This window comes from Pundamilia nyererei, unplaced genomic scaffold, assembly GCF_000239375.1.
Source record: "Pundamilia nyererei isolate P.nyererei 1_Seehausen unplaced genomic scaffold, PunNye1.0 scaffold00112, whole genome shotgun sequence".
In the NCBI taxonomy this organism is placed as follows: Eukaryota; Metazoa; Chordata; class Actinopteri; order Cichliformes; family Cichlidae; genus Pundamilia; species Pundamilia nyererei.
The window spans coordinates 1057033-1080120 of record NW_005187513.1 but is presented as its reverse complement, the minus strand read 5'-3'; the positions used below and the strand labels follow the sequence as shown (position 1 = coordinate 1080120).

General features: G+C 39.0%; 1 protein-coding gene across 4 annotated transcripts; it reads left to right on the top strand.

The window, feature by feature from the left end:
- Positions 1-100: 100 nt before the first annotated feature.
- ap1g1 (adaptor related protein complex 1 subunit gamma 1) lies at positions 101-20035 on the top strand. 4 transcript variants are annotated; one of them, XM_005741612.1, is made up of 24 exons: positions 101-158; positions 7104-7307; positions 7392-7516; positions 7755-7896; positions 8078-8174; positions 9153-9229; positions 9632-9640; positions 11371-11466; positions 12222-12302; positions 12389-12487; positions 12567-12622; positions 12716-12829; positions 12927-13067; positions 13477-13531; positions 13746-13868; positions 14061-14150; positions 14250-14374; positions 14703-14807; positions 14947-15088; positions 15318-15444; positions 15851-15955; positions 16130-16290; positions 17209-17307; positions 17421-20035. In XM_005741612.1, the coding sequence occupies exons 2-24, from the start codon at positions 7107-7109 to the stop codon at positions 17520-17522; spliced, it is 2472 nt and encodes an 823-aa protein (XP_005741669.1). In that variant the 5' UTR covers positions 101-158; positions 7104-7106; the 3' UTR covers positions 17523-20035. The 4 variants fall into 4 exon arrangements, with proteins under 4 accessions (XP_005741669.1, XP_005741670.1, XP_005741667.1 ...); XM_005741610.2 differs by lacking the exon at positions 101-158 and adding an exon at positions 172-214; XM_005741613.2 differs by lacking the exons at positions 101-158; positions 15851-15955 and adding an exon at positions 171-214.
- Positions 20036-23088: the final 3053 nt, after the last annotated feature.

Sequence of the window (23088 nt, the reverse complement as noted above, 5' to 3'; positions counted from 1 at the left end):
CTCTTCTTTCGCGAACCCCTTGCGATCTGTCAGTGTAACCCTCCGCCTGCGGTAGATGTGCTGAGGCTGGAGTAGCCACCATTTTGCATGTCTAGTGTGTTCCTCCCTCCATTGCTAATAGAGACGATTTCAGTCATTTTCTGGCATCATTACGGCTAGTAAGTACATCCTAGCAACAATATGTCGGCATAAATTTGGGGAAATGGCTTTGCCTGTGAGTAGTTGTCCGCGGTTTGACTGTATTTACGTTGACAACTGTCACTGTGGCGCTGCATAGGAAGTCGCAGCCCTTAGTGCACCGGGGCTGTGCTAAGTTAGCTAGCATGTTTAGCATAGTTATAGTCTTGCTGCACTAGGGATGTGTAGCTCAGCAGTATGCTGTGTCCACTAAATCAAAGTCATCAAGGCAACGCGCAGTGACAATGTATTATTTCCTGTCTTTCTAACTAGCGGGCACAAGTTGCATTTAATTCAGAGAGTATTCGGTTAAGGTAATGAAGAAGCAAGCTAATGGTCAGGTGGCTACGTTAGCTTGATAATCCAAATGCCTCAAGAAGGCCTAAACTGCATTATGTCCTGATCAATCGGCGATCAGAGTCAGGTGTAATGGCCTGCCTCTGATTGTATACAGCTGATGATGTAAACTTTAATGTAATACAGCGCCAGCTAAGATGAAGCTACTCCTGTAGTGTCATCATGATATCTTGCCCTTTTAAGATGCTACTAAATTAGCTAGTTGTTAGCTGGCTCTTCAGAGGTGTGATTTGCGTTTTCTAAGTCATATTAAACATGTGACACTTCACGGCGTGGTTATTAATACAGTTAGACTTTCCTAATATGTAACCAACTGTAAGCGTTTAATCCATAAGTTAGCGTTTAATTGAAATACCAAGGAAGCTAACGATAGCTAGCTTGGTGTTCTGAGGACGTGGACTTGGGTTTTTGTCCAGTTTCGTGAGATGGTTAATTAGTGTTGACAAGCTGTTAAATGAGAAGAAAATACCTAGACACGCGCTTTTTTTGTTTTTATAACTGCGTTATCAACGTCCAAGTTTAATTCATTTTCCAGGATCACTTTACATGTAAGTGTTAAGGAAGTCAGGTGCAAGTAGGAAGTGAGCAAATGAGGTGACGTACAGTATGGGTGATTTCTCTACGGGTTTTGACAGGAGCTGTAAATTACGCCTCCACAAGCTTAGGTCGAAGTAAGCTCTTCAGGTCCACTGTTTGTGGCACCGACACACAAAACCAGTCTTGATAAACTACAAGCCAAGTGTATTGCAACGCCTTTGACGCGCAGTTTACTTTATCTGTATTCTTGACGTGGGCTTTCGAGGGATTCCGGACCAACTGTACTGATACGTTTGAAGGCCTAATGAAAATCAACCTGTTAAGTGTATAATTTTACTTTCCTCACAGTCAAGTCACACGCAGTACTGTAGATTCCAGCCATATTCAGTTCCTACTGGCTTCACTTTATAAAACTAAATATGCAGTATGTTGTCCTGCATTACCTTTTCTGTTCACATGTATTGTCTGTTATATGGGGTAGATTATTATTATTGTTATTAGCTGTAGTTAGGTGAGAGTTAATGATTAAAAAGTCATATTTAGTTGTAGCAAAGGAATAGCCAGGATGCATTATTATAGAACGGCGCATAATGTTGTGCTTGAAACATGCAGTTATGACCTTAATTAAAAACATTTAACCTTTACCTCTAATGGCAGTGATGCCATGCATAAAATGTACTCGAGCAGGTGCATTATAAGCAGGGTTAGCGTGCATTAATCACACAGCACTGAAACAACTTAACATGATCACTGTGTCTGCATATCAGTGCCCCACACAATGTGAAATCAGATAGCTCCAGGCTTTGCCTCAGGGCTATTTAAGATCTTTTGGTTTGGTTTCCAGTTTAGGATTCATTTTGACTCCACATCAATGTCATTTGGCCAACCTAAGTACTGAGTGAGTTAGCACTGTCTCTGTGTCTTGTTTGGACAGAAACTGATTAGTCTTTATGGTTTTACCCTAAGTAAATAGCCGCACAAACTTAGTGATAAATAAGGTACTGTAAATGCCATTTGTTATTTTGTCTTTTTTCCTCCTCATTTTAGCATTGGGGTTGTTGCACATTTTGCCTCTGATTAGTTTTGAGCAGGAAAAGCTTACCAAAGACCCGTTCTAAGCAGCGCTAGTTTCCAGCAGGCTTTGTCAATTTGCAGGCTGACAAAGCTAAATTAAGAAGTGCTTAGCTTAACTGACTCCAACTGATGGTGAAGGCACACACAGACCTTTGTAGATCTCCTGTGTGCCTTCAGAGTCTCTGAACTTAAAGTTGATCTCATTATTGGCTCTTTGATGGCTCTTTTGATCCTCAGTCAAAAAAAAGCAATTTCTCTATTTTCAGTGTTGTCTTCAGCAGGTTAAGATCTTTTAAGTGGTAGAAGAAAGGCGTGGTAGCTGCAACAGTAAAATGACTATTTGCAGTTGCACATAGATGTAGAAATCGGCAGGCTTTTTGATCTGTCTGATCTCTGCATGTTTGCTAAGAGAGGAAAACAAAATCTGGAAAACCATAAAGGTCTGGAGTGAGTACATGTAAAACACCCGACAGAATATTTTGACTATTACGAGTGCTTCTTCCCCATACACAAGTACGGTACTCAACATTTGAATGTGCACATAGGAACCAAGGTGTAAATGTAATCCATGTCAAAGCTGATACTCACGTTTGAACTTCAGTGTTTAGTTATTTGTAGCTCTGTAAAGCCGAGCATCTATAGTTGGTTATAAAAGAAGCAGTAGAATAGTCTGTGTTGGTATTATTTAATTTAGAACGTCTTGATGTCTAGCTGAATGGTGAGAGGAAGAAAAAAAACAAAAACCCTATGCAGTCTGCCAAAGTTTGCCAGTCACAGCTCTGTATATAGTTCTTTTTGGAGCTGTCTGACCTTTTTGTCTACTTTAAATGTGCAGTTCTTAGGACAGCATAAATGGATGTTACATCATGCTTTCTATTTCTACCCATACAGTGCTTGTGGCATTTAGGAATATAATCTAAAACCACAAAAAAAAAAAAGGTGGTTCTTTGTGTCTCGACAGGGTGACTGCTCCCTGTGGTAAATGGGAAGTGTTACGTGCTTTTTAACCTGTTGCTGGTTGTCAGGCTTTTTGAAAACAGATTTGGGTTAGCTCTTCTATGAATGTTTCAGTGTATGCAAAACATGTCAGCAGATGCATGTGATAACTCATAGTGTTAGGCTTTTATATGGTCTGAGGAGTGTAAAAATGTCCAAAGCAATTTGGATGCAGTATAACAGCTGTTCTTCTTGTATATAAATATTATCAGGGTTTATCCTAGCTCGAAATGGGCCTTTGAGGGGTTGTTGCCTTACAAAATAGAAGTTGCTCCATTTTCTTGTTATTTCTGGTTATTTGATAAAGGAAAAAACAAAGTGTTGTTTAGTGAATTAAGCCTCCCGAAACTCATTTAAGGCCAAAAACCTTTGATAAGAACAGAAACAATTTTACAAAATTTGGTCTTTGTAGTGAGGAACAATAAAGTGAACTAAAAGCTGTCGCTCGACAAGTGTTGAACAAGCTTGCTTCCCCACCGCAGTTTCACATTCATCTGTGGATGAGAAGGCAAACTACACTGTTCATCTGAAGGCAATGTCAGTAATTTGCAATTAAAATTGATATTTTGTTTGTAGAAGAATGTGCTGCTGTTTTGCAACTGCAAGAATGTGAAACTGTAATTTAATCAGCTCTCAGCAGTGGCTGGATTTACGTTCTTTAATGTGTACACATTTGATTATGAGCACAGCAAGAGTCGGGGAGCCATGATTAATGGAGCCCAACACTGGGTCCATTCAGTGCAGGTAATTTAAACGGTGTTAAGATGAACAGTAAGTCTCTGGCTTTATTAAAGTGTGGCCTTGCCTGACCACCCTTCCTATTCTTCTTTGATCAAAGTGAATTCTTAGATTGTCCACAAGCCACCACCTTACTCAGCAAAGGATGTTCTCATTCCTCCTGTGTGTGTGTGTGTGTGTGTGTGTGTGTGTGTGTGTGTGTGTGTGTGTGTGTGTGTGTGTGTGTATCCTTATTTCCTTCAGACTGGCATAATTTCAGAGGATTTCCTTTGATCCCACAAGTGTTAGCGTTAATAACGAAATGTTAAGGAGTTTTTTCCGCCCCTCTTTATTCATTCAGATGAAAAAAATCTAGCTTCCGCTGAATACTGGCCAATGTAATCAGGTATATTGTAGACAGATGTAAAGTTTGTATTTGGTTACATAAAAGCCTGTTCTAAACAGTCAGAGATTGTACATTTCTTGTTACACTGACAACATAAGATTTCCATAAGACATGACAGAGCTGTTGTGGATAAATCAGAGGCTTGATTTCATTATGTGTTCGTGTAATGATTTAATAGAGCCACACGGTTGATCTGTTTTTCTTGTTTCATACAGTGTCACTTATGGTTCATTAAGATGTTTGAGGAGGAAAAAAGTCAAAAACTCAAAAGCAAATATTTATCGTGACAGCAGTAATTGCCTCTGAGGGATAAATTCTCTCTTGACTACAAAATGAATAAAAAAATATGTTAAATTACTGTGTGTCACTGTTTTATAAAACTTCTTTTTTTCCTGCTAGTATGAGATTGTTTATGAAACAAAAATATAATCATTTTTGTTTTGTGAATGTTATTAAAATCCTTGTGCTTATCAAGATCGGCTATTTCCAAAGTCAAGAGTGCTGTGGCCCACTTAAAAACCAGCCGATCTCAAATCTTCAAAAATAAGCGAAAGGGTGTTGGCTGTAAATTGGTAATGCTAACCAGTCATATGCAGGCCAATGTGTGACAAACCTACCACTTGGACACAAACTTAAGTGCGACTTAAATTAATTCACTTACTTATACTGCAGTCCACCTGCAGTGCCTTCACAGCCTAGCAGCGGTCCCTGGTCCACACTTTGGGAATCGCTGATCTAGACAATAAAACCAAGGAAAGCCTGTGACTTCTAACCATCTTTTTACTGTATGCTACTCGGTTAAGGTTGTAGACATTATTTTATAAAGCACTAATCGATGCAGTCGCACATTTAGAGGACTGACAGGCTCATTAAACTTGCTGTTCTCACCTTCTGCAATAGCGGTGCACACCAAAAGTGACGTCATCTGCTGGCGCGAACTGTCCTTTTGTGTTTTGGCCGGTCATGCACCTCTGTTTCTGTAGCTTCAGGGTTGAAAACACGAATTTACGATCATGTGGGTTTTTTGTTTGTTTGTTTTTTTTAGTATAATATTGTATCTGTACAGAAGTTTGTTTACAGATTATACTGAGGGAAATGTTGTATCAGTTTGAATGAGGCTTTCAAAGAGACCGTGAGGAAAATGAGTTTGTCTTGAAAAAAACTTTGGAGCAAAAGAAGGAAAAACTCAGATTTCTTTTTTCCAGATTTTGACAACTTCTCCTGAACCAGTGCTGATGTGAAGGTTATGTCTGAAAAACAGGAGTGGTGCCTCAGTGCATGCCTCTGGCAACATGTATTGTATGTGGAATATTGCATTACTCATGCCCTCAGTGCTGGTATAAATTGTATGGAACTGTGGCGAAGTCACTGTTTGTGTGCAACACAACCAATACGTGAGATTGTTCCTGAAAAATGTTGTGGATCTGCTAGGCCATCAGCTCTTTGCTCTGGTTCATATGTCAGAGTGCATTATGTTCCCACTTCAGCACTGCATAGCTGGAGTTGGATAGAGTTATGGCTTTGCTCATCAAGTAATTACCATCATTTCTGTTGCAGTAGCAGCTTAATTATGTCCTGCATCCTACTACATAAAAGCTTTCCATTAGATGGGAGACAAAATGTACCTATTGCTCAGTAAAACACCACAATTAATAACTTTCCAGTTTATTTGACAGTTAAAATTAAGGTGGATGTTAGAAATGTGTTGTCATTAGTTAAATTACCTGAATAAACCTAGTTAAAAACTTGGTTTTTAACTTAAATATTCTCTAAAATGTTATTGTGTTAAATTCAATTTGGCTGAGCACATTTTGCAAGCCTCCCGTCTGCTCCAACAACCTGACATTTGCTGGGCTGCATATTAAATAAATTTAACTGACTTTGCTCTCAGTCTCTGTGCTGTAGTAATCATTAAACCCCGGTCATTTAAGATAATTTACTCACTGGTACAGACCGGAATAGCTCTCTCCTAACATGTTAAAAAAATCTCAGACCCTGCCAACGAAACGGTGTTCTGTGCTTGTATAAAATGAAAGTAGACTTGATAAAGTATGGATAATATCCGGGTGAGTTTCCTCTAGAGGATGGCAAAAGCTTCCCCGAGGTTTGTTGCATTGGCTCACAGCTTTCTTGTAATATTCATATTAGTGCTAGATTTGCCTCATCGAAGAGTCCATTTAACATGCAGTTTGCAATTCATGTTTTCATCTTTGTAGCTCTTGGATCTGTTTTGGTAAAGTGTAGTTTCGAATAATTGGTAGATGCAAACACATAAAAGTTGATTTTCAAGCAAGCATGTGCCTTCATAAATATTTAAACATCTTTCTGTAGCTTGTGTTTGCTTAGAAGCTTCTTTGTGCAAGGATTGAATTTCACCATTTCTTCTTTGCCTTTGCACTTTCTTTTTTTTTTTTAAAGATCTAAACAAAAGAGACAGTTTCCACCTAAAGTCAAATCTTACACAACATGGATTTTTTTTAATTAGTCTGTTTTACTGGAAAACTGACAAATACTTTTTATTCCTAAAACCATAAAATCCTTTTGTTATTCTTGCTACCCAAGTAAAATTTATGATTGTAGTTTCAGCGAACATTTTAGGAAGTGAAGTCTAGACTGTTGATTGGTACCTGTAAAACCTACATTTCTGCCTACATGCACAGCAGCTAAAACCCTTTCTTGGTTTCTAGTATACGTTGTCATATTTTAGGTAAAAAAAAGTGACATACCATGCTGCAGACTGGAGAGTTCTATATTTGTCTTAAATTTCAGAATTGTAGCTTTTCTCCATTAGTGAAGTCTGTCCTGATGCCAACTGGTTTCCTTTCTTTGTGTTTTCCAGAGAATGCCAGCTCCGATCAGACTGCGGGAGCTGATCCGGACTATCCGGACAGCACGCACCCAGGCAGAGGAGCGTGAGATGATCCAGAAAGAGTGTGCTGCTATCCGCTCGTCCTTTAGAGAGGAAGACAATACGTACCGTTGCAGAAATGTCGCAAAGTTGCTTTATATGCACATGTTGGGCTACCCAGCGCACTTTGGACAGGTATGTTTGGTTATGTTGGGGGGGCAAAGGAGTTTTAAGTTTGCACCTCTGAATATTTTGATGATGTGGTTTTTTTCCTTTTAGTTGGAGTGTCTGAAGCTGATTGCATCTCAGAAGTTCACTGACAAACGAATAGGTTATTTGGGAGCTATGCTGCTTTTGGACGAGAGGCAGGATGTCCATCTCCTAATGACAAATTGCATTAAGAAGTAAGTGGAGGCTACACTGGGTTAAGACACGCACACTTAAATAAAAAAAATAAAAAAAGTTTTAGTCCAGTACTTAAAATATGAGTTTATGGTCCCCTGAACACAGTTGAAAACCTTCTTCATCGACTTCTTCATAGTCTTCATAAGATTGTGAAGTATTCATATGCTCCTCTCTGGTATAGCATATAAAGTGACTCTTTGTTTCCATGACTTATTTGACTCTCTTCTCCCACACCAGTGATTTGAATCACAGCACACAGTATGTCCAGGGCCTGGCGTTGTGTACTTTAGGCTGCATGGGTTCTTCAGAAATGTGTCGTGACCTGGCAGGAGAGGTCGAGAAGCTGCTTAAAACGTCCAACTCCTACTTAAGGAAAAAGGTGAGCTTTACTCTTGTCATGTTTTAATTATCTACTATTACTACTTTAATAATGTGTTGGGGGTGAAAGGTAGGTATGTGTGCTGAGCACTTAACACCACACCCAACACTTAAAAAAAAAGGAGAGATTGTGTGAACGGCTTCAGCATATCTTATTTAAATATTTGTATATTTGTCTACAGGCGGCATTGTGCGCCGTACATGTCATCAGGAAGGTCCCAGAACTCATGGAAATGTTCCTTCCAGCAACAAAAAACCTGCTGAGCGAGAAGAACCACGGTAAGTGTAAATGGTTTGTCGGGATGCAGTTGCTGGCTCATGGGGAAATGCGGTTGTCCTGCACAAAAACGGAGTGTGTCCTCTTTCCTGCCAGTCATATTGGTCTGTTCATAACAGCTGGGCAGCTGATGCCCTTTCTCTGTCGTCCTTTGCAGAGGGTGGTGGAATTAATGAGTCTGTCAGATACTCCAGGGGCTTGTGTGTTATAGCATACAGAGGATATATCAAAGGAAAAGTTGTTTTGGCTTTTTTTGTTGTTGTTGTTGTTGTTGTTGTTTTTCTAACCCTTGTTGTCCTCGGGTCAAAAATGACCCGTAGGTGTATGGCAAACAAGTGTATGGGAATCCCGAGGACAGATAAAATAAGTTGTTGTTCTTAACATTTTGTGGCAGTGCAGTAATGTTTGCTTCTCATTATGCAGTTGTATTTTTATTTTATAAGTTACTGCTCTGTATTGCAAGATAGATTTCTACATACACAAAGCAATGTCAGGTATTGGTACTGTGGACTTTCCTATGCAACCACAATCATGCATATCGTTAACAGACCATGTGTCTGAATGTTGCCAGCACCCAGTCAAATCGATAATGTGACCAAGTTTCTAACTTTCAACATTTATTTTTATAATGTGACATATTTACAACTGTGTGGCTTGAAAACACAGCTGCCACTGCTTTCCACTGATGTCCTTAAGATTAGTTTTCAGCCTTGTAGCAATAATATAAGGTCACAAGGGAATGATTAGCCTGTTGGATATATTCAAGTCAGAGGCATGGTGCTGTCACCTGTTACAGTTACCATATATGGCATATTTTTCTGACTTGAGTCTCTGTGTGACTGCTCACTGTCCATCAAAGTGTTTAAATACTGATTTGTTTTGTTTTTTGTAGTAACAAATGGGTGATTCATAGAGCAAAACAACTCATGCTAGCATTTTCCTTGAAAGTGGTGTCATCCTGTCATTGTTTGGTCCCCCAGGTGTTCTCCATACATCAGTTGTCCTCCTCACTGAGATGTGTGAAAGAAGTCCTGACATGCTGGCCCACTTCAGAAAGGTACAGATTATTTTTTAAAGGACCTTAAAGAAGTTACTTATGCATTTGTCTTAAGGCCTATGTCACATTTCATTCTTCCTTTGCCTACACTTTTTCTTTTGTTGTAGCTAAGCTAGATAAGCATTTTAACTGTTTGAGAGGTTTCCTCGACATTCAGAGTATGTCTTAGTCTTTTTATCTCCTACCACTGTCTTTTCCTCTTGTATTTCAACTGCTACCAACTGTACCTTTCCCTCTCTAGGTGTAACAAAACTATGCCAGAGATCTCACTCCTCATGCTCATGATCTGAACATTATTTTTAAGCTCTCTGAAAGTGAATGATTTCCAGTTTTCCCCTCCCTAACATCTACCTCATATTTTTTCTGTCATTTGTCTTTGTTACAATTCCTGCATTGTGTTAGAATGAGAAGGTAAGAGTACATTCTGATCTCATAGCTGGTGCATGCTGTAAATAGTAATCACTCCTCACAGTCACCTCAAATGTAATCAGATTTGTGTTCAGTAATGTCATGTTGTGTTTTAATTTAGAAATCTTTTAATTTCTTTAACTTGTACGGTGATCATTACTGTCGGTGTTTTTGAATCTTATAAAGAGTTCTTGGTCCATTTGTCAGATACATTTCTCACTATTGTTTTGAATGTTTTTGAATTTTTTTGCCAAATAAGCCACTCATTTGATCAGTGTCTATTTAGAGGCAGTCAGGTTGGTGTGTTTCCACGTAATTGCCACAGGTGTTGTCACCAGTGAACAATGTTTTCACTAAATATCACTGTGAAAAGGCTTGGAAGCTTATTTTGTGACATCAGTAACTTTCTTAGCTATTTTTGACTTTTGAGAAAGAGTTTGGCAAAAGTTGCACTGGGATGTCATGTTAAGGACAAACTCAGTCTTCTATTTAAAATTTCCTTTTAATATCCTACTCTGATTTGGATTTTCTTTTTTCTTGTCGTACCTTCTGCAAAAAAAGATCTTGTCAAGTGAAATGGCCTGGAAAGCTTGATGTAGCAAAGCAGCATGAAAGTAAAATTGGAAAGCAAAAAGTTCTTCTGTCATCTCAGAACTGTTTTATTTACATGCTGCAAGCTTCTCACCTTAATTTTTAAGAATATACAACAACTGGGCTTGCATGCACTGTACTGCTAAACAAAGTTTTGTCTATAATTTCTGTTCCTTAAAGGATACGAATGAGGTAAAACACACAAAGTATGGGATATCACACCGCCACATGTCCTGGCTGAAGATACCTTTATTCACGGCAGATCAGTGATACCAAACTGTCATCACAGTCAGCCCTCAGTTCTTATGCTCTTCACCTTACTAAGAACACCAAGTCAGGAGAGCCAGCTACTGCTAGTTAACTTTGCTGTCTGCCGACTTGAAGTTGGCTTAACCGCCTCTGTTGGTTTTGGCTATCACTGTACAGTTGGTGTTGTAAGCTGCCCGTGTAGTGCTAATTTCGAGTTTCCCTGTGAAGCAGTTTTTTGCCTCTTGCACAAATTTTAGTTCTTCCTGCACATCAGTTTAAGTTCTGGCTTCCCTCCAGTGAAACACAAAAGTAAATGTATCCCATCCCTATTACACTAATAGGCATGGTTGAAAATGGTACCCAGTTTTCTGATTTAGTGCTGTGTAAGATGCCAAACTATTTCCCAAACTGTCATGCTTTGATGACCAGTTGTTTTTTGTTTTTGTTTGTTTTTAAAGCCCTGAAAAACTGAAACTATGTAGGATAGATGATATTAATGTGATGGGAAGTTTCCTGCTTTAATGCACTTTATGTTAGAATTAATTTAAACTAGTGCTACTACTCTTTGCTTAGCCATGCTCAAAACCATAGCAGTGTGTATGCAGAGTTTCTTTTTCTCTCGAAGCCAGATGTTCTAACCCAATACATTTGTACAGTCAAGTTTTTGATTTCACAATCTCAATTAGTCACACACGTTTTAACCATATTGCTCTGCATCAATAAACAAGAATCCCAACCCCTTTTGCATTGCATAAGAACTTGCTGCTTTAACTGAGAAATCGTTAACTTCAAACATTAATAGTAGTGTTACACACATTAATGATTTAAAGAATCATATTTCAGAGAGTTTAACAAAATATTGTGACACCTCTTCTCGTTTTTGTTTTTTGTAGCTTGTTCCACAGTTGGTGAGAATCCTGAAGAACCTAATAATGTCTGGATACTCTCCTGAGCATGATGTGTCAGGCATAAGTGACCCTTTCCTGCAGGTAAATCTCACTTTTTTCATTATACAATTACCCGGTACAACAGTTAACAATCATCTAATGATGATTGTTAACCATCATTAGAATTTAGACTCACTGCACTCTTTATTAGGTACACCTGGCTAGTATCAGGTTGGAGCTCTTTTGACTTCAGAACTGTCTTAATTCTTCATTGGACATATTCAACAACGTGAGTGTGGTCATAAAGGGACGGGCGTGGCCAGCAAAAATGGTGTTTTTTTTTTTGTTTGTTTGTTTTTGTTTTTGTTTTTTTGTTTGTCTTTGTCTTGCTTCTGTAGCCCATCTGCTTCAAGGTTTGACATATTCAGAGGTGATTGGTGTACTTGGTATCTGAAACAAGTGGTTATTTTGAATTACTGTTGCCTGACATGTCTGGCCATTCTCCTCTGAACTCTGGTATCAGCAAGACGTTTTTACCTAGAGAGTTGTAGCTCACTGGATTTTCAGTTTTAAAAAAATCTTTCTCTGTAAATCCTTGGGAAGTTTGTGTGGGGAAATCTGAGTAGAGCAGTTGCTAAAATACTCTGCCTGGCTGGCACCAGCAAGCAGGTTTATAGTTATTTCTTCCTCATTCTCACACTTGGTATGAATTTCAGCAGGTTGTCTTGACCACAGATGCATTGAGTTGCTGCCAATGATTGGCTGTTGAGAGAAAATGGCAGCAAGCAAGGAGCGGCTTGTGAGTAACAATAAAGTAAATCACATTTGACAGGACTGCTGCTTCTTCTTTTTCTTAGGTGCGGATATTGAGACTACTGCGAATTTTAGGCAAGGGTGATGACGACTCCAGTGAAGCAATGAATGACATTCTTGCGCAGGTTGGAATTGGAAAAAAAATTGTTTAGATTTAAGTCCTCACATATTAAGTGTTGTTCTGACAAATCCACGGTCTGTATACTTGCAGGTTGCTACAAACACGGAGACGAGTAAAAATGTAGGCAATGCAATCCTGTACGAGACTGTACTGACTATAATGGACATCAAGTCTGAAAGTGGACTGAGGGTGAGTTCATTTTAGGAAAAGGTTATGAGAATCTTTTTGAAACTTTTAACTCATCTGAATGCTTGTTTCTTTCTTACAGGTCTTGGCCATTAACATATTAGGTCGCTTCCTTCTTAACAATGACAAAAATATAAGGTAAATAAATTGCCTGGAGTATTTCACCTTGAAGCCATCGATTTTATCTAAAGTTTGATTAAAACCTGTCGACATTTCTTTAATCAACTTCAGGTATGTGGCATTGACATCTCTACTAAAGACCGTACAAACGGACCACAATGCAGTGCAGAGACATCGGAGCACCATTGTGGATTGTTTAAAAGACCTGGACGTGTCCATCAAGAGGTGATTCACGGTGCTACACATAACTTAACATGTCATGCTGTTTTGGGGTTTTTTGCCTTTTTTTTCTGACCCTCGTCTGTTTTTCATTACTGTGTAGACGTGCAATGGAACTGAGCTTTGCGCTTGTGAACGGCAACAACATTAGAGGCATGATGAAAGAGCTGCTCTACTTCCTGGACTCCTGTGACCCTGAATTCAAAGCAGACTGTGCATCAGGAGTGTTTCTAGCTGCTGAGAAGTATGGCACTGATATAGACTTCACCACACTTTACAAGTTTAGCCACTGCTACTTTGTTGAAGTGTAAAACACATGCTGACTGACCTTGTCATGTTTTCTGGGTTTCACTTTCTCTCTTTTTGTGTGTGTTTTCTTTACTTTAAGCATGAAAGGTTCTGGTTTGGTACTACTTGGTACAAGTTAAATGTATCTATATGAATTAGAAAATCTAGTATATATCTTTCTTTTTATGGCCAGCACAGAAATGCTGTATGATGATACAATGAGTGATCCATCGTCTGACAGACTTTGTTGAGACCTTTATTCTCTGACAGCATTTATCTCCTAGCAGTCGACGCTCTTCTGAATTTAATACATTTACATTTTTAGGCCATTGCTGGGCCTAATGGGTGTATTGTTTATCTTACAGATATGCTCCTTCAAAAAGATGGCACATAGACACCATTATGAGAGTCCTGACAACCGTAAGTAAAATACACAAAACTCTAATGCCTAAAAAGTCCTTTGATTGTTGTTTAGTTCACTAGTAGTTTGTTCTGGGTATTACATTTGAGTACTACAAATCAAATAAATCTAGTAACAGTACTCCGTGGCCAACTGAGGTTTAGTTTACTGCAGATCTACAGGTAAATAAAGCTTGTTCGCGTTTCTCATTGATGTTTCTGCTCATCCTTCCAGGCAGGGAGCTACGTGCGAGACGACTCCGTTCCTAACCTCATCCAGCTCATCACAAACAGCGTGGAGATGCACGCCTACACAGTACAGAGACTTTACAAAGCTCTGCTGGATGACATCTCACAGGTTCGTCTCCGTGTTTGTAGCAACCTGCAAGTTCTCGCAGCATTTCTTGTTTGGGTCATGCTTAGATTTGTGATGTCTCCATATTTTTTATTTATTAATTTTTTTGTAGCATACATTAATAGAATGTATTACACAAAACTTTGGTATTTCAAACTAGTGTGAGAGGGTGATTTCTATTTCTGTGTTGTGTAGCAACCTCTAGTGCAGGTAGCATCCTGGTGCATAGGAGAGTATGGGGACCTGCTTGTGTCTGGGCAGTGTGAAGAGGAGGAGCCAATCCAGGTACACAAACATCTCAAGAGCATATACAAAAACAAGATTTAAGATGATAATAACCTGCTCATGAGATTTTCTGTTTTCCTCTTTTCTTTTTGAACAAAGGTGACTGAGGATGAGGTTCTGGACGTGCTGGAAGGCCTCCTGGTGTCCAACCTGTCCACACCTGTGACCCGGGGTTACGCCCTTACAGCTATCATGAAGCTGTCTACTCGCTTCACTAGTGTAAAGTGAGTAATGGCTTTTTAAACTTACAGTGGCTAAGTCTTTCTTTTGACTTACTGTCACATGATCTTAAGATGGTTACATGTGTTATTCGGTGCAGCATTTCCTTTGAGAGAGTTTGAAGGGGTTTTCACTGGACCCTAAATATATGAGTGTTTATTATTGGTAATAAGAAATAACAAGACATAGCGTCATAATACATAAAGCACTTGTGTCTCACTTTTTAAGCTCGAGTGTGTTTGAAAAACAATCCATGTTTTGAAAATAATAATAAAATAAAGTAAGAAATAAAGTTTGTGTAATAACCAGCTCTACCTTCACTTTTTGTTTCAGTCGAATCAAGAAGGTGGTCTCGATATATGGCAGTAGCATCGATGTGGAGCTTCAGCAGAGAGCTGTGGAGTACAATGCGCTTTTCAAGAAATACGACCATATGAGGTGAAACTACTTTACTAGGAAATTACTCATATCTGTGACGGGCACATTGTAGCACTGAGTAGATTTAAGGGCGGGGAAAAAAAAGCTCAAGTGGTTGAGTTTGGTCTGTCTTTTGTCCTTGTTTGTTCCCTGACAATAGGCCAGCTCTCTTAGAGCGAATGCCCATTATGGAGAAAACTGCTTCTAATGGCCCCACAGAGATTGTACAGACTAATGGGGAGGCTGAGCCGTCTGTTGTGGAAGCAAAACATCCACCACCCGTCACCCAGCCAACCAACCAGGTAAGAACTGTTTTCAGCCTTTATATTATCACGAAAAACACACGTCTGTAATCAAATGAACAATTAACAGGATAGATCTATTTGTCTTAAGTTTCTTTAGGAAACCATATTTTTATTGAATTTAGAACCAGCTTCATTTAAGTCTGTTGATCAGTATTTTATTTTTGTAGTATCATTAAAAATGGTATACATGTACTTATCATGTTAATGTCTTGTCCCCATTCCACAGGCTAATGATTTATTAGACTTGCTGGGTGGTAACGATGTGGTGCCGGTAATTCAGACCACGGTGCCCACTAAGCCAGCTTCAGCAGGAGGAGAGCTGCTTGATCTACTGGGTGACCTCTCACTTAGTGGTAGAGTACTCTGTTTACACATTTATTACACCTTTTATTTATTTATTTTTTTAAGAGCCTGCTATAAAACTTGAGTTTGACTTTTTGCTTAATGAACTAGAAATTGCACTTGCAGTGATTACAGCAGTACTTGAAAAGCAAAGCAGATACCCAAAATGTTGGACCAAGTATATCAGCATTCTCACTTGCCACTTTTATTCCAGCTATGTTTCTAAAGTTATGATTTTTCTGTGATTGTGTGACTGGATAATAATAATAATCATGTTAATTCTGAACACAACACATGCTCAGTAATGCTGCAATGCCCCCTTAAACCCCTTGAAAATGACACATCAGTAATCTCTGCATGTCATCATTGTGTGTCCATGCCCTCTTAAACCCTCGTATGTTGCTTCCTCCTTCCCAGGCGGTCCAGCCCCTGCTCCTGCAACCTCAGTGCCCTCTTCCCAACCCGCTTTCCTCTTGGATGGCCTCACCTCACCGCCCCTTTTTAATGACATTGCAGCTGCAGGTGAGAGTATGTTTCTCACCTTGACCATCCACTGCCACATATACACTATTTTATGACATAATCCTTACATAATACAGCACTTGGTCATTTTTTTTTTTCTGGACTTACCCAACCTGTGAAGCGTTAGTACTGTAACATCTACATTTTTTTAATCATCTGCTCCTCTCTGTATAGGTATCCCTCCTATGACGGCGTACAACAAGAATGGCCTGAAAATAGACTTTACATTTGAGAGAGCTAACCCCAACCCCAACATCGCGGTTATCACTATCCACGCATCCAACTCGACAGAAGCAGACATGACCGATTTTGTTTTTCAGGCTGCAGTACCAAAGGTGAGCAGCCCAACACGGGTATTATGTGACGAAAGTGTAGTTAATTCCTAATCACGACAGTGTTCGTTTTCATTTAGCTCCATTATGTAAATGGGTTTCCACTGACATTAGGCTTAGTCAGTAACTCACAGTGCCAATAATGTGCTTGTTCTGTAGGCTGAACCTGCATGAATGTTGTAAATATTGGATCTGTAAGCTGGAAACACTACTGAGCAGTCAGTGCTAGTGGGAATTAATTATTAATAGACTTGCAGTGTCTTTGGTATGCTGTTTTTCTCTGTTATCCGCAGTACTCTCAACTAGTTGTGTTTAATTATTATTTAATGCAGGAATGCTTATTTTTTTCAGATCACATGACACATTGCTGTTAGTACTTTAATTAATATTTATGTTGTGGTAACTGTTGCTGTTACTGGATCTTTAGTAACTGCCCTGTGGTCTCTTGTTTACCTGATTTATCTTCAAACTTCTCAACTCTTCAAATAGTATTTTTCCATAGTAATGGGCTTTTAAAACAATACTGTTAGTTTCATGGGGAAATGTACAGTTTTTATATTCTAATGTTGACGTTCCTATGAGTGTAATTTAAGTGAAGTCTCACTATGCGCTCTTGTTTTTGTAGTCTTAAAGTAATATCTGGTTATGTTGATTTAAATAAAACCAGGGTTTCTGCCCGCATACTGCAAAGGGGGGGCCTAGTGGGTGTAAGTTGACCACCCACCTTGCATATGTGCCATGGAATATTTTACAGTCGTCTTATCTAATGAATAAATTTCATAAAGTGGTGATGAGTGGCTTCGAGTGACCATCGATCAGTTGCTGTCTAGTGTCCGTATTTTAAGCTGCTCTTATGACCCCAATTCTTCTGTGGTATCATTAAATTTTCATCTAACTCGCCGTCCCCTCTCTGTTTGTCAGACATTCCAGCTGCAGCTCCTTTCCCCTAGCAGTAATGTCGTCCCAACACTTAACCAGGGAACTGTCACACAGGTCATCAGAGTACTCAACCCACAGAAGGTGAGTTTCTTTTTCTCAGATTGTAACGAATACATATTTGTTTTTGTTTTTTCTTTTTGTCCTCATGAGGAGTTTCCTTTTTTATAAATCCATCCACCCCTCCCAAATTTCAGCAACAACTACGAATGAGGATCAAGCTGACGTACACCCACAAAGGCTCAGCTGTGCAAGACCTGGCTGAGGTTAATAACTTCCCCCCTCAGTCCTGGCAGTGATGAGCTGCTCCTGTTGCTCTCAAAAGCCCCAAGCAAGGGAACTATGAAAACGATTTTCCTTTCACCTCCCACCTTTCTTCCAACGGCCCCCCGTGACATCAGTGCAGACAGCTGCCCTCAAGTTGCATGGGGAGCAGCAAAGCATTGAATACAGGAGAAAAATGCAGATGTTACGAAGACCCTATTGACTATTGACATCACACGAATAATTGGGTAAACATATCAATCAATGAACTTTTCTTATTTGTTTTTCTTAATTGGTTTCCTGATCTCTTTGATTAGTATGTTTCTCTCACACACACCCTTTGCCCGGCACCGACATCACCCACAAAAGCACACACGCACACCATTCACTGTGGTACACTTTACTTCTCTAGTCACTGTAGAAGAAAAGTGTTGCCCACTAATAAGCACTGCAGTAACCATAGTTTTATTTGGACTTGCAGGTGGAAACCCTGCTCCCTTGACACTTATGATTGGCTTTGCATTTGGGTGTTTTACCTATGAACCTTCAATCCTACAAAGGCAGCAGGAAAAAAAAAAGCTTTGAGAAAGGTCTATTCAGTGCAGTCACACACTTGTTGGGTAACCTCGTTTTTGATCCGCCACATCATGAGTGATATAACTTGTCAGAGTTGTATTCATTTTGAATTACATTAATTTGCTTAAAGCATGTTTGAGCATCGTTAGGATCACAATCACACCTGGACTTCGTCTTTTCCGACTCTGACTGTAGGCCTCTTTATCCTATGTTTCTATAGGGAATCGTCTGCGTTAGTTTGTCACATTAAGAACAAACAGATCCAAGATGCTCACTTTGATCACCTGTGGCTAATTTCATAGAACCTGCTCAGCTCTTATCTCATCTGTAGTAAAGCAGCAGCTTTTAGATCAACGTAAAACATTCAACTGTTCATTGCTTTGCTTCGTCTGAGGGTGTTCATTCGTTAGAGTGGATATAATCCAGGCCTAAAAATTGATCTGATAATAAGTTTGTGTTTTTAAACTCTTCCTGCATCTGTGTCCCGAGTCTAGATGAGTTACATTTCAGATTTATTTACCCTGGTTGAACGTGGTCACCATGCACATACATGTAAATTAAGCTTGTTATGAATGTAGTTACATGCACTGAATGCTTTTATTCCCCCTTAATTCTTTTTTTTCATGTCTTCTTTGATGGGGATGCTCATCTTACTGGCACTATTTGTGTGAAAGTCTGTTTATCTCTGCAGTAATTTGACTTAATTTATGCCTGATATCAAAGTGATGTGCCTTTCTGACTTAGCTAGATAAAAGCCCCTGAATTTATTGAGTTCTGTATGAGCTTTGTTTGTAAGTCTGCTTGTGTGATGGTCCTGTTTTCAATCTGAGGGGGTAAATGATCCCGGTGGATTAGAATGGGTATGTCACTTGATTTGATTTAGCCTTTTCACTGCTTAGTCTAATGACGAGTTAAAAATCAGTCACCCCCAAATCAGTCTCACGAGCTCACGAGGATGTCAGCAGTAATGTTTTTCTAGTTTTGACACATACGTATTTTAATCTTCTTGGTTGTTTCTTTACAGTGTGGCAGATTTTTTTCCCCCCCCCATTAAAATACCTGATGGATGATGATGACTAAACAAACAAAAACAAAGATAATGGCAGCTAATAGATGTAAACTTTTCTTAAGCTGGCATCGAGGTTTCAGGTGTTTTTTGCAAACTATCAATGTACAAATATCACTACAACGCCCCCTTTTAAGTCAACAAAACTTAAAATGTGACTTTGAATCACATACTGGGACAGGTTCTTCTTTGGTGACTGTTTGTTTGATGATTGGAGTATGATTTCTTTGCTCTCGTCCTCTCCAAATCAGAATTCTGACCATGCTGTTGGGGACGGTAACCTTAATACCTCACAATGCTCTTTCTTTCTGTTAACCTTCAGTGGCAGTAGATTGACATCTTGCTTAGTCACAAGTTAGAATCCAGGGGGAGCATCTGCATGAGAGAAACTAACAGTAGTTTGTGCATCTCATTACTTAACCTTAGCAGCCCTGTGACGATGCTGTGCTGATATCTTCATCAGGCTGTGTAATTATTTTCACTATGCTTCACTGTCTTCTAACTTCTGTGACCAAATCAGAGAGACTATTAGCTTTGGAAATATTTTTGAGCTATGATATGTGTATATGGAGAAAATAATTTCAGTTTAACTTTTTTTCTTCTTTTCTGTTGTTGACAAATGCTATATTGGCTTTTTTTCTGTACATATTGAGGGCTTTTACAATTTTTGTCTCTTGTACTATCTTTCATCCTTTTTTTTTTAGATGCCATTTTCTAAAAGAAAATTCCAATTATTCACAATGTATATTGTCTAAATAGATCTAGTCAACGTTAGTCTATTAAGACTTCCCTGTATCATCACTCATTCATTGTAAAAGGTATTTGATCTGCTGCCTGTACATTGTATATAGTTGTAAAACGAACGCTGATCAGATTAAATAAAACCCACATGAAGACTTAAAAAGATTAGCTAGAAAGTATAATTGTATGCATATATGTACAAAAAGAATCTTAAGAAGGATGCAATTGACATGCTCATGATTTACTATTTGTCATGCTTCATTCATGATGTCGTCTTTTCTTTTACGATGATACTTTGAGTCATTGGGCCACATGATGGGGTTTTGTTTTTTTTTTTGGATGTTGGGGGGAAAAAAGGGTTAAATCTGTCCTAACAGATGTTGTATGGGTGATGTACTACTGAGAAACCTAAGCACAGTGCTGCACAGAGGCAGCAGCAGAAATGGCACCCTGCTCCATCTGCTTCTCTGCCCCTCAAACACCTCATGTACCCGTGGCTTCCTGTGGAAGAGCAGCGGCTTATTTACCAAGAAGCTGCTCTTCCTTCTGGCCTTATGTGCACTCTTTGACAATTCACCTCTATTAAACGCTTTTCAATCTGCAAATTGTTTTGTGAAATGAAGCCCCCCCCCTCTTTCTTCATTATTCTGGTGTGTGATCTCTCTTAGCTGCCTGGTTGTCTTCTTGTTTTTGCATCTTCCCAAACAGTCAAGGCCCTTATCAGTGCCACACAAAGGGGTTTTTCAGCTCACCACGATGGATATTTTGTGCGCTCGCTGTATTCAGAACAACACAGTGCTTTCTTTTGGGTCCTTTTTTTTAGTCCATTATAGCATGGCGCAACTTTCAGTAAACGCTTTGTGATCTCCAATATACCAGTTAAAGAGAAAACGATCTGGGTCCTCGCTATTCTAAACCAGACTTTAAGTGGCTGTAAATCAAGGCAGGACATGATGAACAGCAGTGGGTGGATTCTTTTTGTCTGAGTCTTTATAATTTTGTTTTTAATCCATTTCTGCTGTTGAAGAACTAAAACAAAACTGGGGCAGAGGGGAAAAAGCCTGTGTAGCTGGCTAATAACCACAAGGGGGAGCTGTGCAAAATGGAAGGCTGAAGGGATGGGAAAGGAAGTTTGATACTCCTACTGTTCCTGAATGTTTTTGTGTTGTTTGTATTGTCTTACTCAACCAGTATGTACCCTTGTCCGTCACATTAGATGGTTTCTTTTGATGATTCAGTCATTCATGCTGTTTAAAACCTACAAATGGAAATGAACCCAACATAAGTGCTTTGGACACTGTAACTGTAAAAGGAAGAGAAGAAATGGAATCAAGTACTCATCAGAGGTGTGTGTGTGTGTGTGTGTGTGTGTGTGTGTGTGAGTGAGAAAGAAAGAGTCATGCCCGAGAGGATGTGATGGTGTGCGACATGTCTTCTGTCTACATAGGACATGATTTGTGGCTGCAATTGCTTTCAGCTTCTGAGCTGCATGTGAAAACCAGTGTAAATAACACCATTTCTACTCTCGATCTAAGACTCTTTTTGAAGTGCTAGAAAAGTTCCAATTATACAAATCTGTCACACCACCTTCATGGGTCAGTACTAACATGTACAATAAGGAGTTGTTGAAATAGTGCTCACATTGCTCTCGATGTTTTTAAAGCATCTGTTATTTGGTTTATTGATTATTGCTTTTTTTGTTCGTTTTGTTTTTTGGATTTTTTTGTTTTTTTTGTTGTTGGGGTGAATTCAGTGTGCAAAGGGCTTGGGAAAGCGTCTGAATTGCCACCACGTTCATGAACTTCCCCTGTTGAATTAAAAAAAATAAATAAATAAATAAAAATGCATCTGCTGTATTTTGAAAACCGAATCTGTACATGCACACACCCGAACTCCTGACCTGCCCTGACTGAAAACAAAACTGTATCTGATTAGTTGGGGGAGGGTGAAGGCATGAGGTTCACTTTTGACTCGTATGAACTGTTATCACAGTTCTGTGGCTTCAAGGTGAGTGTGAATGTCAGACTGAAAATATAAAAGGATGACTAAAGATGAAGAGTTGTAAACTATTAAATGGGATATTTTCAATTTATGCTGTGTATTGTCTTTGGGTTGGAGAAAATGATCAAGCGAATAAAAAGTCAAAAATCTACACGAGCTACGGTAGTTTTCTTTTGTGCTTTGGGGTCTTGTGTGTAAGAGTCTACTGAAAAGAAATGCTGGGCTTAAATTATTCATTTAATATTTATACCAAGGATGGATCATTTCTAATTGTTTTATGTCCTGTTTATCAAATGTTGAAAACTGGGATAAGAATGAGATATAAATAGAAATGAGTTTATTGCTATTATAATCACCTAGATTTTAAAAATGTTTTGTGCTGTTAATATCGACTCAAAGTATGAGTGGATCTGTGAGTGCTATGTATCTGTTTTTAATCAACATTTAATATCCATGACTGGACCTGGGTTAAAATTAAACTGACCTTTATGATATAGAGGGGAGATTTAAGAAAGCGCCAAAAGGTATGTTTCTAATGTTTCAGGATCCTGGCATTTGTGCCTTATTGTGAGGGAGTTCTACAAAATGAAATGTAAATTGTAAGGCATTCAGAATTGAAGTTCTAGATTAGTCAGCATATAACACTTGGATTTGTGGCCCCTTGAGTAAATTGCTTACTCAAACCCTCTGGCCAAAATGAAGCGTCTACTGCACAGTTTCTAAATGATTGCAACCAAGTGAAATGATCATAAAGGTGTCAAAGAGCAATCTAAAAAGGTATGGGAGTCATTTATCTATCATCATTTCTTAGGTTCATATAGTAAGACAAGAAGATCAGGTTATTTGCTTTAGAAATGACTAACTGTAAAAAAAAAATAATAAAAATGTGTCTGAAGAGAAGCCTTGTTTTGTTTCCGGTTTTCAGAAATTTTCTCCTTGTTGACTGGGTACTTTTCACTCACGATTTAGTCACGTGAAAGGGTTTTCACAGGACTCCAGGCTGCCTAATGAAAATCTAAATGCACAGTTACTCCCTCCATAGGAATTAAGAGTGTAAGTAGCAGGCAGGTGCTGCTAGCATTTGATCAGTGTGATCTGGAACATTCAGGTGTGTGACGATGCTACAGTCTTGCCAGGAATGTGTATCACTTCAAATTCACTCGAAAGTCAGACTCTGTGATGCTCGGGGAAATTGTAAAACAAAAACAAACAAAAAA